This window comes from Primulina tabacum, chromosome 14, assembly GCF_025594145.1.
Source record: "Primulina tabacum isolate GXHZ01 chromosome 14, ASM2559414v2, whole genome shotgun sequence".
Taxonomy (NCBI): Eukaryota; Viridiplantae; Streptophyta; class Magnoliopsida; order Lamiales; family Gesneriaceae; genus Primulina; species Primulina tabacum.
In genome coordinates this window covers 37,965,852-37,978,960 of record NC_134563.1, presented here as the reverse complement: position 1 = coordinate 37,978,960, position 13,109 = coordinate 37,965,852, and the positions used below count along the sequence as shown (strand labels likewise).

Genomic DNA, 13,109 nt, shown 5'->3' with positions numbered 1-13,109 from the left:
CCTTCACCGTTATACATATAGACATAGATAACGTAAAACATAATTCAAACCCTAATGTAAAATCAACTATAATACATACATGCGGAAGCGATAACAATAGCATGTCCAGGTTTTTGTCGAGGTAAGACGCATCACAAGCATCCATTGGTGAACCAGCATCCTACTCACCTTCATTACTTGATCATGTAATAAATGAGCTATGTGAGTTTACAAAACTCAATAAGTTGGCACTTATAAATATCAATATGCGTAGAAAGAACATACATATCAAAGCCGTGATCAATAACGAATTCTTAAATCATTTCATATCATATACTTTCATGCATAACATGTAAACATATTCCTTTCGTACTTGAGCCCCATTTTTTGACCTTTACTACTATGCTAGCTTTATTATATAGCTACTACTGTGATGACCGTCAGAGTGCCCTGTGACAACCACGATCCATGAACATATATTGGCCAATAAGTTGGTGGGCTTAAAACAACCCATGATGTCAACGAGCTCATATATCATATAATAATCTGTTTCATTCGTTTCGTACCATTTTCATGTCATGACATAGCACTTCTCTTGAACATTCATGATCTTTCATATATAATACATAACAATGATATATGGTGCTATGTTTTCATCAATAAACATATCAACAAAGTATATATAACAATAATCAATAGAAAACATTTAAAACTCATAATATTACTCATTTATTACTTCAAAAATATGTCAACTTACTTTCCAAATGTATGAACACCGGTATAATGAAGTTCCTTGGCCCCACACTGTAAAATAAATCAATAATTCAATAACTACCTTCATACTTAAACATATGGTTAAAAGTCACTCTATATGGTCCTCTACATATAAAAACCAACACTTCATATGTGAATACTTACAACCTTAGGATGCTCTTGTGGCGGAGAGTTCAATTCTAGCTTCAATTTGAAGAAGAAGAATAGATGGAAGATCACTTGAGGGAAGAACTTGGCAAATCCTTGGTTTCTCCCTTGTTTACTCCTTGCTTGTTGAAGTGAAATGGTGCAAATGACTGAAACCCTCGATCTTTATCCATTTAAATCACAAAAATCACGTTTCTAACTCACATATTTATCCAGAGCCGCTCAATCGGTAACATTTTACAGCTCGGGCGCGGACCATTATGTTAAAACACCAAAAATTTTGGTACAAGGGCGCTCGGGCGGTAAAATGTTACCGCTCGGGCGCGCCTCTGCACGCATCATCGTCAGTGTTTGCTAAAATAGACATCTTCCTTTCATAATTTGGAAAAGTGGTCAACATAAAAGTTGTAGCTCTATGTCTTGGATTTTATCTCCAATTAGCCTCATGTCATTTTCATATTTGAGTAAAGAGTTATGCTCATTCTACCAAAATGTGTCAGTGGAGGAACGACGATACTCACGGCACACTTCGGGGCGCTTTTGGCTTGTCGTTCACAATGATTTGGACAAAACCCGAAACATGAAAGTTGTAGCATTATATCTTAGTTTTCTAATGGTTGTGTCCTCACACAATTTGGATCAATAGCCAAATCATTATGCTAAAACCCGTAAGAACTACCATATTTTTCATCTCATTTCATGCATTTCCATACCAACTTCCATTACACTACTTTATCTACACTTCTTACTATCACTATTTAAACATATATTCATTCTCAATATACCATGAACAATATATAAATCATATTCAATCTCGATATTAATATATCAATCGATGTCAATAGGTCCATATGTATAATACAAGGAGCATTAGCGACATCATTCATGTAAGTCATAAAGAATCGATAAACGCATAACAAACGGCATAAACACATTAATCATTTGTAGGAGTTACCGGACATTACATCACCACAGCCTTTTGGACTGGATGTCCACTCTCTAACATACATAATTCCTACGAAGAGGTTGGAGAGGTCTCCAGACACCTTCTCCGGTTTCCAAACCTGTAGCATAATTTGGCCACAAGAAAAATCGCATAGTTCAAAAATAATTATTTTGCAAGTGATACATATTTACAAACATCATGGACTTCGACATGTTGCCACAACCTCATTAATTAACCAAACGAACATAGTCCCAAAGATGCACTCGGACGCATACGATTCTCGAATTATATAAAATAGCTTATGACTTATCGAACGACTCAGGACTCGAACCATACTTAACCAACACCCTAACCTACTGTCCAAGAGCCTAAACTATCCCCGAACCATGTTCCAGCCACTTAAAAATGTGAACAACAGCCCATCCAAGAAAAACAGCCGATGAGATGCACTATGACCCGAATATGCTTCTCACGACTTCACACCTAAACCAACGCGAACCGGACCTGAACCAGACCGTAGACTCGACCCTTAGACATCCCATGAGTCCCTGGTCCAGACATTTCCAGCCCAGACCCGCAGCCCAAGCCTACAACAAGCCAAAACTGTGACAACTCCTTCATGAGACCCCATCTACGCAGCTTTCACGTTTATGTTCCAGCCGTCTTCCCTAACCAATCAGGCCCCTAACCACCAGGGGCGGAGCCAGAAATATGGCTCTACCCGAGCTGAAATTTAAAACTCTAGTATCTTTTAATATTTTAAATTGATCTACCCGGGCTAATATCGTATTATTCCAAAATTATACAAAATTTATATATACATTTTAAAAAAAAAATTGGGCCACCCGGGCTTTAGCCTCATCCTACGACCCTTAGAGACTGCCTAAACCAGAGTCCAGAGCCCCAATCCAGCCTGTGAATGAAACCATAAGCTCGAACCCTACAGTACCTACATGCATGCAAAAAGAATCACACAGGCCCTATTCACTTCGAGCGGCTGTGCTATCCCTCCAAGCCCTTTCTAATCTTTACCAGATCACTAGACCATGTCTAAACACATCCACTAACCCAGCCATACACAGCAGAAACATCCCAGGAGCCCAGGCGAAGTACACACCACAATTTTGGGAAGAAAATGTGAGTTCCATGCACAAATGTCCAAAGTCCTTTTAAAACTGTTTTGACTCATATGCAGTCATATCAAATTGTTTCTCATGCACTGTTATCATCAAATATCAATATATAACATGATCGATGCGTTAAAAAAGGGTTTATACATGCATTTGCGTTTTTAAACGTTCGAACCGTCGAATATGGTTGCGGGGAAGTCGGTGGGCGATCGGAGCAACGTTTTTTTGTTGTTTTCTTGCGTAAAAGGGACGTGAATCCACCGTGCTACGTGTGGTTGAGTGATTGGTGATGAGAGGACCAAGAAAAGTAGAAATCCTAGGCTCGGCTGATTTGTGCGTGTGGCTTGTGTGTGCGTGAATAAAAGAGAGGAATTGTGTGCGTGGGTTTTGACGATTATGTGAGTTTGAGGGTTGTTTAGTAGATTAAAACTGTATTCAATATAATAAAAATCCCACCCTTTTAATTTAAAAAGCTAAATGTCAAATTTAAAAAAGATTAGATCTTCTCTCTCTTTTTTGAAAATTGTTAAGTAAAATACTAAAAATCCTAATACAACTTAAATACTAATTAAAAAAATTAATTATGACATAAAAGTCATTATAAAATATTTACCCCAGATTTAAGGAATAAATCCTTAATTTTTAAAATTTACAAATTGTATAAACATGAGCATATGAATATTTAAAATAATTTAATCATGTATCATGCACCATTTTAAATCATAAATTAATCAAATTAAATTTTATAATTATGCATGGGTTTATGTGTACTGCAAGGACGGACCTATGCTTGGCTCGTCCTGGGCCGTAGCCCAGCCCAAATTTTTTTTTTTACAAAGAGTTATAGAGATTCGAGCCAATTCTAATTTTTTGAGTAATAGAGATTTAAGTACAGTCTAATTTTTTTAAAAGATATCACGGTGCAAATAACTCATAAAAGTTAATATCTAGAATACCTATTTAACTTTCACAGTGAATAAATGTCTATTTTCGATATTTCAAAGGCGTTTGATGCAAATAACTCATAAAATTGATAAATTTATTTTATCAATTCTTTTATTTAATAGAATTTAATTTTGAAAGTACATTTAAAATATATTAAAAATAGTTTTAAAACGTAAATTTTGAATCTAAGTGAAACTTGTCTTATATTACACGGGTTACATATTAATTTAAATAATATATAAATTTTGAAAAATGATATTGATTAAACTTCTTGTTTGATAATTAACTCTACTGTTTCGAATACGCTAAGAACAATATGTTTTTTTTTAAAAAAAAATACCAAGTTCATTTTGCTAACTATTTTCATATTAATATATCATATATATATATATATATATATATACAAGTTGACAAAGCGTTGCTGGTGTAACCCTGTGATGTTAAAGCGTGTCTCATTAGCCATCAAATGACTAAATCAGCTGCATCCTTGCAATTCGATAAGTCGTATTTACATGTTTTATTGCATCGTTTGAGTCTATATTTGCATAATTTTGTGTGTATTGAGTCTAAAATTTATTCAATTTGTCGTTAGTTGTTGCATATGATCACGACTCATCGAGTTTTATGAATATGCAGGAAATGAGTAGAAAAGATGAAACTTTAGCTGAAGATGAAGAAGCAAGACAGAAAAGCTCGCGCTAGGGCAGTAGTTCCAAACTGCCCCAGTGTGAGAAAAGTTAAATTCAAGATTGGGATGGATAACATTGCATTGGGGCGGGATTGCTCGACCATCCCAGCGCGAGAGGTTGAAGCATGGAAGAACGAGATAGCATAACTCGCGCTAGGGCAGGATTTCTCGACCGTCCTAGAGCGCCGAAGAACTTGACGAAGTGCAGTATGGAACAACTTGTGCTAAGCCAGGAATTCATGTCCGAGCGCGAGCAAAGAAGGAAATTTTCCATGATCAAATATTTTCCAACTTTGAAGGATTTTTGGAGGCTTTTAATAGGGCTAAATACCTTATTGGACGAAAAATTAAGGGAGATATCAGTTTTTATCAACAGCCAACAAGCACAAGGAAGAGAAAAAAAAAGCCTGGAGTCGAGGAGGTAAGCAAAGAACTTGGGATTTTTGTGCAGCGTTCTTTTTTCATTATTGGTTTCTTTTAGTATTTCTAGCTTAAACACTTGTTTAAGTATTGTTTGGGATTTTATTATGTCGCTTAGGAGCTAAACTCTTTTCTTTGTTGAGATTTAATGTGATCCTCTCCCGAAACTTGTTTTATATAATTAATTGTTCGACTTTTGCATTATACTTGATTGTGTTATTGTTTTTCATTTGATTATTGAAGTTTAGTTAACTTTGATAATATTTTATATTGAAAATGAAGTCGATAAAATATGTTTCAATATGAACAAATAACACAAACTGTGGATTTACAATTTGCATAGACATTTGATAATGAATACACGTTGATAGTTATAGTCTAATAGTTCGAAAGGTAGGGGATTCCACGGATCATGTATGCAACTCACATATGATAAGTAGTTAAAAACATTTAATTATTTCATCTTGTCAAGTTAGTTTAACATATATTGAAAGAGAATGTTAATAGTTTAGGGGATCCTGTCAAAAGTCGGAACAAAAGTCGAAGTCAATTATATGAATTAGTTAAGGGTAGGTGAACCGAGATTCCCAACTGATTTTGCGTCTAGTTGATTTTAAGACTTCATTTTAAATTGTCTACCTTTACTCATACCTTTAATCACATTTACCTCGAATTTATTAGACAACTTACAATTCAAATTTTTGTCTACGTTTTGCTAAAGATTGATCTTTGAAAATAATAATAGCTCGATACAGTCTCTGTGAGACGATATCCGTACTCCGTACATTATATTATAACTTGACTCGTGCTCTTGCGATTTATTTGAGCATAAAAGACCAACATTTTATTTGGAGATTTAAAGTACAAGAAAAGCTCGATCACAATTCTTCGCCAACACAACTTAATTTTTGGACACGTTACACCATTCCATTTCTTGACCTCTTCTAAGTTCATTGGAAACCTGGCCATCAACAAATTTCTTAATTTTTTTAACATTGAAATTATTGGTTTTTCCCTTGCATCTAAAATCATGCTGTTGAAGCATTCACATGTGTTATTCACAAAATTTGAACTCAACCAGTTTTTTGTGCCCAGCTTCGAATGTCTTTATCTGCCAACAAGTGTCTGTATTAATTGGTGACTCAAGAATATCCCACTTACATCTTTGGTTTTTCCACGCACCTCAAAGCCTACTTTTGTCATTCTTAACAAAGTTTACCAACATCCCTCTTTCGGTATAATGACTTTCTATCTCAAACTTTGCCTCTTTTCTAAAACTAAATAGCATACCAAGCTTCAAATCGGGATTTTCTGAATCTTCATATGGTAAAAAAATTTGGATCTTTCTCTTCAGAATCAAATACACTCCCTAACTCATCGCTTTTGGCACAATCATCGTCCTCTTCATCACCTTGCATTCTCTCAAACAACTCATTGGAAATATCACTATCAATGATCATATTTTTCTCTTTCTCCTTAAAATTTTCATCTTCATCAAAATCAAATTCACTATGGTAAGATTCAACATCATCTTCATCATTGGTTCCAACCCTTGTTATCGTATGAACTTCTTTTTGTTTCTCTAAAACACCAGTTGCATCTATCTGTTTATTGAAATAAATTCATCATGTTCAAAATAAATTTCTACTTCAAAGTTTTTGGGGACATGGTTCCTAATTTCAACCATATCAGCATCACTTTTCAAATACCTACCATTGTTCATAGATTTACCGACTTTGTGCAGATTAAAATCTGCACCTATCTTCTCCATGCATCCTACTTCCTCTGCAATCATTACCACAAAGTTCAATCAAACATATCTTGTCCATTCAATGAAATCAAAATATTCAATCCTCTCACCTTTGTACATTTTCCTCACACTATTGGTTTCCATTGCAACATTGTAGTACAATTTAATTGTAACAAGAATAGGTTCTCCCATCCAGCCTAAACACATAAGATATTAAAATAAGTACATGTCATAAACCTCAATAAATTTATCAAGAAATCCATCACCTTAAAAAACATAAACATTACCATAATTTGGGGTGAATTCCAGAGAATGTGTACATCGTTTAGCCATATACGATTTCCAGTTTAGCAAATCCAATATCTACTACTAATATGAAATTTCAAAAATTGGCTGAAATGGAAAATTGAAAAATCAGTGAATGTACGATGAGAGGTTTCTCGACTGAAATGGAAATTTTAAAAAAAAAAAAAAAAAGCTACAACTATGCTTTTGTATTCAAAGAACGTGATTTAGTTGAAATGAAGAAATATTTCCAACTTCTGAAACAAATAATGCCAAAACATTCCACATTGAAAAAAAAAAATTTAGCCTTCAAACTCCAATGCTATGAGCGACAATTATTTCAAAAAATTCTAAAGAAATCGTTCGTAAAAGTTTAATAATTTGCAACAACAAATTAATCAAGTATATCATGCTTATATCGTTGAAAACAGTGTACTTCGAGTTCGCTGTGGTGTCTCCAACCAATCGTCCTTCCCTCGTCTGATTTGGGAGATCTGGGGATTAGGGTTGTAATTGTGGAGACTGAAATGGGAAGAAGACTTGGGATAAGAAATGGCTCATACGAGAGGCACATGTTGGGTCAACGTTAATCTTAACGGGTAATGATAGGGACAAATTTGAGAAGAATTCAGAAACTTGAGAGATTAATTAAACAGTTAACAATGAAGAGAGACTGAAACGAAAAATATGACAAACTATAAGAACGAAAATAGGTCTTATCCCCTACTTTACTCGTATATACATGACCACTAAATCGGCTTAGTTCACAATAAAATTGCAAACACGATCAAATCTCAAGTTTGTCGAAATTACTTATTATGAACAACTCGTTTGTTTTAATTCAAATTTAGTAATCGTAAGCTACACATCGGGGTTGCATGGCTTCGGCATTTTGATTGAGACTTTCTTGTTAGGTCAATTGCATCAAATCCATACAGAATTTCCAAATTTGGGTAAACCAATTCATGCATGCGTCAATTGCTATTAACTCAAATCTTTTATTCACGTAAAAAGGACAATTTAGTCAATAACATTCGCATCTACTAATATTTATTTATCATACTGAAAGTTATACACTTTTTCATAACCTGTACTTCTCTAACTAAGAATGTTCCCCAAAACTCTTCGATACCTGATTTGAAGTTACATCGTGCGTGACATATTAATCAACAATCATAATGCGGAGACAGAATTTGAGCTACGTGTTTTTCACCTCTACACCTATCAGCAAATTGTATGAAGAAATCTAGAGTTTATGAACGCTGGTTTCCTCATTGATCTTCCACTCCTACCTGTGTCAGCCTCGCAAGAACAACAACGTTCCATTTAAATAATTGTAATGATTTAAATAATTGTAATGAAGACAGAATAAACCAAATGGACTAAGGAATATATGATTAAACTGTATGGAGTTCACAACTTTCATGCTATAATCTATGCTTCATTTCTTGTGACAACCGAAACTCACGGCAACACAAAAGCGAGAGCAGTCTTCCTCCCACTGTACATGAATATTATAAAATTGCATGCCCATTTTTTTCTACTTCTCCCCAACAGGCGATAAACTCAATGCATTCAGTAGGTTAGGAAGCTTCTATACTCGTGTACAATAGGCAAAGGAACATTAACATGGACTACAAGGGTTTAGAAGCTCTAAGGCAAAACTGTGCATACCAAACCCAATGCTTCTGCCGTGCTTTGATGCATTTCATGGCCACAGATGATACTGAATGAAGTAAAAATCAATTCTCTTTGTTCCACGCTCAAAGACTTTGCAAGGCCTCGGGCAACCATTTCCATCTCGAGCTGCAGCAACAGATATAAAAATATTAAAACCTATCGTACTGAGTTAAGTGAATCGTGGGCTTGAAAGCACAGAAATTCCTTGGAAATATGTAAATAATAAATCGGTTTTATTGTCAAGAAAAAATATAAAAAGAGGCAAACAAATCTAGGTATGACGTGGCAGGATGGGGCGATTTTGGGATAAAATATGCATTGACAATTTTGGATGCAGGCGGTTAGTGTTCAATTCCATTATAAGTTAAATGGGTTGATCCCATTTAAACCTAACACACTATGGGCATTTTTACATGTAAAGTCCATTTAATCTTCCAGTACCAGTACATAAAAAATTGTTATCATGGGCGCATTTGGATGAATCGATGGCACAGACACGTATATTATCTTAAAAACTGCGAAGAAAATATTTTGCACCAAGTAAAAAAATGAAAGAACTCCAAGAGCAAAAAGGAGTCAACAGCACTTACCGAACTCTCCCCAGGAGGGAAGATCCGGTGAATGAGACATACTTTGAACAATTCGACCAGTGATTCAGAATGTTTATTTTGAACTTCTAATGCCTGAGAGAAGATTATTAAAATAAGATACTTAAAGCGAAAAAGTACAATCATTGTTATGTCCTTGGCATGAAGGACACCATCAAACATCTGACCATCAAAAACAACATTTGCCTTCACCAGGGATATTGAGATGTCTTTATTTGTATATTCAAAGTAGTTTAGATGAAAACTTTTTTTAAATATGGGAAATGTATGTACACAATTTTTAATCTTCAAGGAATAAGATGTGTTATAATGTTTGATGGGAGGTATTCTGTAACTTAGAAAATGCCAGACGTAAAATAGCTTTCTCCGAATTTCTAATGTTGGGAAACACCTTGGACCAAAAACATTTGTAAAATGAGAGTTTCGTATATCTTTCAGAGAGATATTGGCGACAAAACCTATGATCATATCTCATGTAGCAAGTACCGAGGAGCATACCCATGCCTGCAGAATTCTAGATCGTGTGTGTGCAGCAACAGCAGCGGACACCATTCTAGCAGCCCGAGTGTTCTCAAGTCCAATGTTATCAGCGAGCCCAGCAATAAAGTCTCTGGCATCCTCACCATTAATGTGAACGGAGGTGGATATATCGGATATGCTACGGTAAAACGAGATCAAGTTACTTATTTGCCAAAAGATAAATGACATAAGACGACATAAGAACCTGATATGCATCTTGGCAATTCTACACGGCTGTGCATACTATATTTAAACATACCTTTCACAGTAATTCAAAACAAAGTTGATTGAGGCACGATAGAGAGAATCCCGTGCATTTTCAGTGTCAGTGAAGGACCTCACTCCATAGCACTTGCATATATGACGTAACTGTGGCGCCCAGGAAAAATGACAAAAATATCACTTAATTGTATTTTACTGGTCAGCTCCAGATGCAAACAAACAGGGTAAAGTTTGTGCAACTTATCCAATATGATCACCACAAGAATGGCAGTCTTCCTCCGTGATATTAACCCACCAATAGGATATATATCCTCACATTCTCTTTTTGCTTCTTAGTTTAAATGTGGATATAAATGACAGCAACTTCTTATGTTTAACAACATGCAATGCAAAGGTGCTTCCCAGCTGAGGCCCTAAAATCAAGTTCATTATTTTTACCTTCTTTTAAAAAAAATTGTCCCTGGACAACAGAAACAATTAAGCTCAGCATATAGTCACTTTAAATTCAAGAATAAACCTTAAGACTGATTTTGTCCCCTCTACGGCATTATTTATACACAATAGTTTCTAAAAACTACTTCTACCAAGATAAGTTCATATTTAAAAAAGATATCCCATGTTCATAGCGCACATGGTATATTGACATTTGAATTTTGAACATAAAAAAAAGTTGAAACAAAATCTCTATCCCTGGTGCTTCATGCTTGAATCATCCATAAATGTATCTCACGGTCTTGACTAATCACATACACATGCAAACATATAATAGAAACATAAATATACATACGTACATACATACATACATACATATATATACAGAGAGAGAGAGAGAGAGAGAGAGAGAGGAAGAGCAATGGAAAAGTTCATTGATTGCATTTTTATGATCCCACCGCACCAAAAAATAAATCAGACCAATCACATCAAATGAGCAAATTACAAATCAAAATGTGAAAACATGGTCTTAATTTCTGGCCACTGCCTTTTCCAATGTTGCTTGTCTATCACATAGTAACTAATTTTCTCATCTAAAAGACAGCAGCTAGCGTATAAATATCAGTCTCGACATTTCCTCTGAAATTTTTAAATAAATATATAACACCAATAAGTGCCTCTCAGACTCGGCACCTACTAGAAATTCCAAGCCGAAGAAAATACACCACATATTGTTCTTATAAAGATAAAGTGAGAGTTAAAAGATTGAGATAAACTCATGAGCTATCATATTTAAAGGAATGCTAGTTAGAAGGAAAGAGCAAACCTGAACAATGTCATCTGCCAAAATGTCTTGGCCGCTCATTTTGCGGTCCATAATTTCTGGAAATTAAAGTTTAAGCTTTGAACTGAGGTCAAAAGATCAGAGAACCTTCAAACAGGGGCTAAACTGACTCAAAATCCAAGATCATAAACTAAGATGATGCAGGAACTCACTCACTCAATCACTCTTTATCTTAATTTTCAATTTCAAATTAAGTTAAACCCTTGGATTTCAAATGCAGACACTTAAGTCTCCGAAACACAGGAACAAAACAAAAATACCACAGGATAGTTTCACTGCCTGAAAAAAAAAATTGAACAGCGCCCTTTTCCTTCCGTATTAGTGTGCTACCTCAATCCCAGAACAATAACCGCGTTTCTCATGCGCCCGGGATGAGATTTCAAAATAAAAATTTAAATGATTTTGGCGTGAGATTCAGGGTGCTATCAAGTCAACTCTAACTATTTCGAAGCACAGAACGGTCTTTCTTTCGTATACGCCATAACAGAGACATTAGAAACAGAACCTACCTCGGGTCAATTGATTAGCCATTCTTTGATATTCCTCCGTATTGCTTGTTTCAATGGAACCCGAATTCAAAACCTGAGGCCACCACTGAGGTAACACTTCCTTCCTCCTTCCCCACATCTGTGTCGGTCTTATTTTCTTCTGATTAAAATAATCGGAATTTTCCCCACTCGATGCCGCCGATTTATGTGTTGTCGGCAAAGAGCCCTGACTTTTCCCTACCACCACTTCCCTGCCACCAAGGCTCCGATCTCTCTTGTAGATCAGCCTCTCACCATCATATTTTCGTAGCTTAAATAAAGCTCTGGAAGTAAAAATAATCACGAAACTGGAAAGTAAAATCGCAACAAAAAAATCAACGATGGACCTCTTGCAAGTGATTACGACCCCCCCTCCATCGCGGTTATCAACGGTGATAACAGTTTTAAGGTCGTCAAAAGATTCGAGGCTGTCATCAAGGAGTTGACGTAGTCGAGTTTGGAATTGTCGGAGGGAAGTAAGAGGAGGTGGTTTTAAATTTATTTGAATGGAATCATCAGAGAGCTTGAAGACTGAGGGAATGGGTGAGGATGTGCGGGTGGGTGATGGAGAGTACTTGAGAAGGCGACGACGGTGGTGGCGGCGCAGTACTGCGGAGGTCACTGGAGTACATCGGAAGCGACAAGAGTGCGGGGGATTAAGGTAGAGGGGGCACAGTTGACTAGTCATATGTAAACTTCTTTCAAAAATTACCAAACACCAGAGTTATTTACCCTAAAAAAACATGCTACTAATATTTCATTCTTTATATTTTGAAAACCACAGATTCAGCTCGTTGCTGTTCCGATTAATGGTATATGTCCTTTGATTGCTGTTCCTACTAATGGATGTGGATGCAGGATTTGACGAGAAGAGATGTAAGTTCAGTGTTGTGGCAGCATTCGGGACTGTCATAGGGGCAACAGCTTGTATCATTCGGCACTCAGGAGCGGAGACGACGGCTATTCGTTTTGGTTCGGATTCCTTGTTTACGCCGGAAATTTACAATTGTTTGCATTTTGTCGAATTTTATATTGGTGGTCCAAACAGTGACACAATCTATAAAAGATCTTGGCTCTGTTGGAGCGTTGTTATTGAAGATTCGAGACTTGCTTGGTTATCTAAACTCCACCTCTTTGCGGCATATGAGCTCCATTATTAGCTAATAGATTAGCTCGTGACGCTAGTTCTGTTATGCCTAGGTTTGTATGGTTA

General features: G+C 35.9%; 2 protein-coding genes across 3 annotated transcripts; both read right to left on the bottom strand.

Annotated features, from left to right (window-relative positions):
• Window positions 1–6,263: 6,263 nt before the first annotated feature.
• On the bottom strand, window positions 6,264–7,221 carry LOC142525407 (uncharacterized). Its single transcript, XM_075629694.1, has 3 exons — window positions 7,067–7,221; window positions 6,890–6,976; window positions 6,264–6,814 (listed from the first exon to the last, which is right to left on the bottom strand). Exons 1-3 carry the CDS (start codon window positions 7,110–7,112, stop codon window positions 6,630–6,632), a joined length of 318 nt encoding a protein of 105 aa, XP_075485809.1. The 5' UTR covers window positions 7,113–7,221; the 3' UTR covers window positions 6,264–6,629.
• An 821-nt stretch (window positions 7,222–8,042) lies between these two features.
• LOC142524297 (uncharacterized) lies at window positions 8,043–12,681 on the bottom strand. 2 transcript variants are annotated; one of them, XM_075628219.1, is made up of 7 exons: window positions 11,879–12,681; window positions 11,352–11,407; window positions 10,131–10,240; window positions 9,851–10,010; window positions 9,335–9,427; window positions 8,739–8,870; window positions 8,043–8,366 (listed from the first exon to the last, which is right to left on the bottom strand). In XM_075628219.1, exons 1-7 carry the CDS (start codon window positions 12,582–12,584, stop codon window positions 8,289–8,291), a joined length of 1,335 nt encoding a protein of 444 aa, XP_075484334.1. In that variant the 5' UTR covers window positions 12,585–12,681; the 3' UTR covers window positions 8,043–8,288. The 2 variants fall into 2 exon arrangements, with proteins under 2 accessions (XP_075484334.1, XP_075484335.1); XM_075628220.1 differs by having other exon boundaries at window positions 8,043–8,356.
• Between the last annotated feature and the right edge of the window lie 428 nt (window positions 12,682–13,109).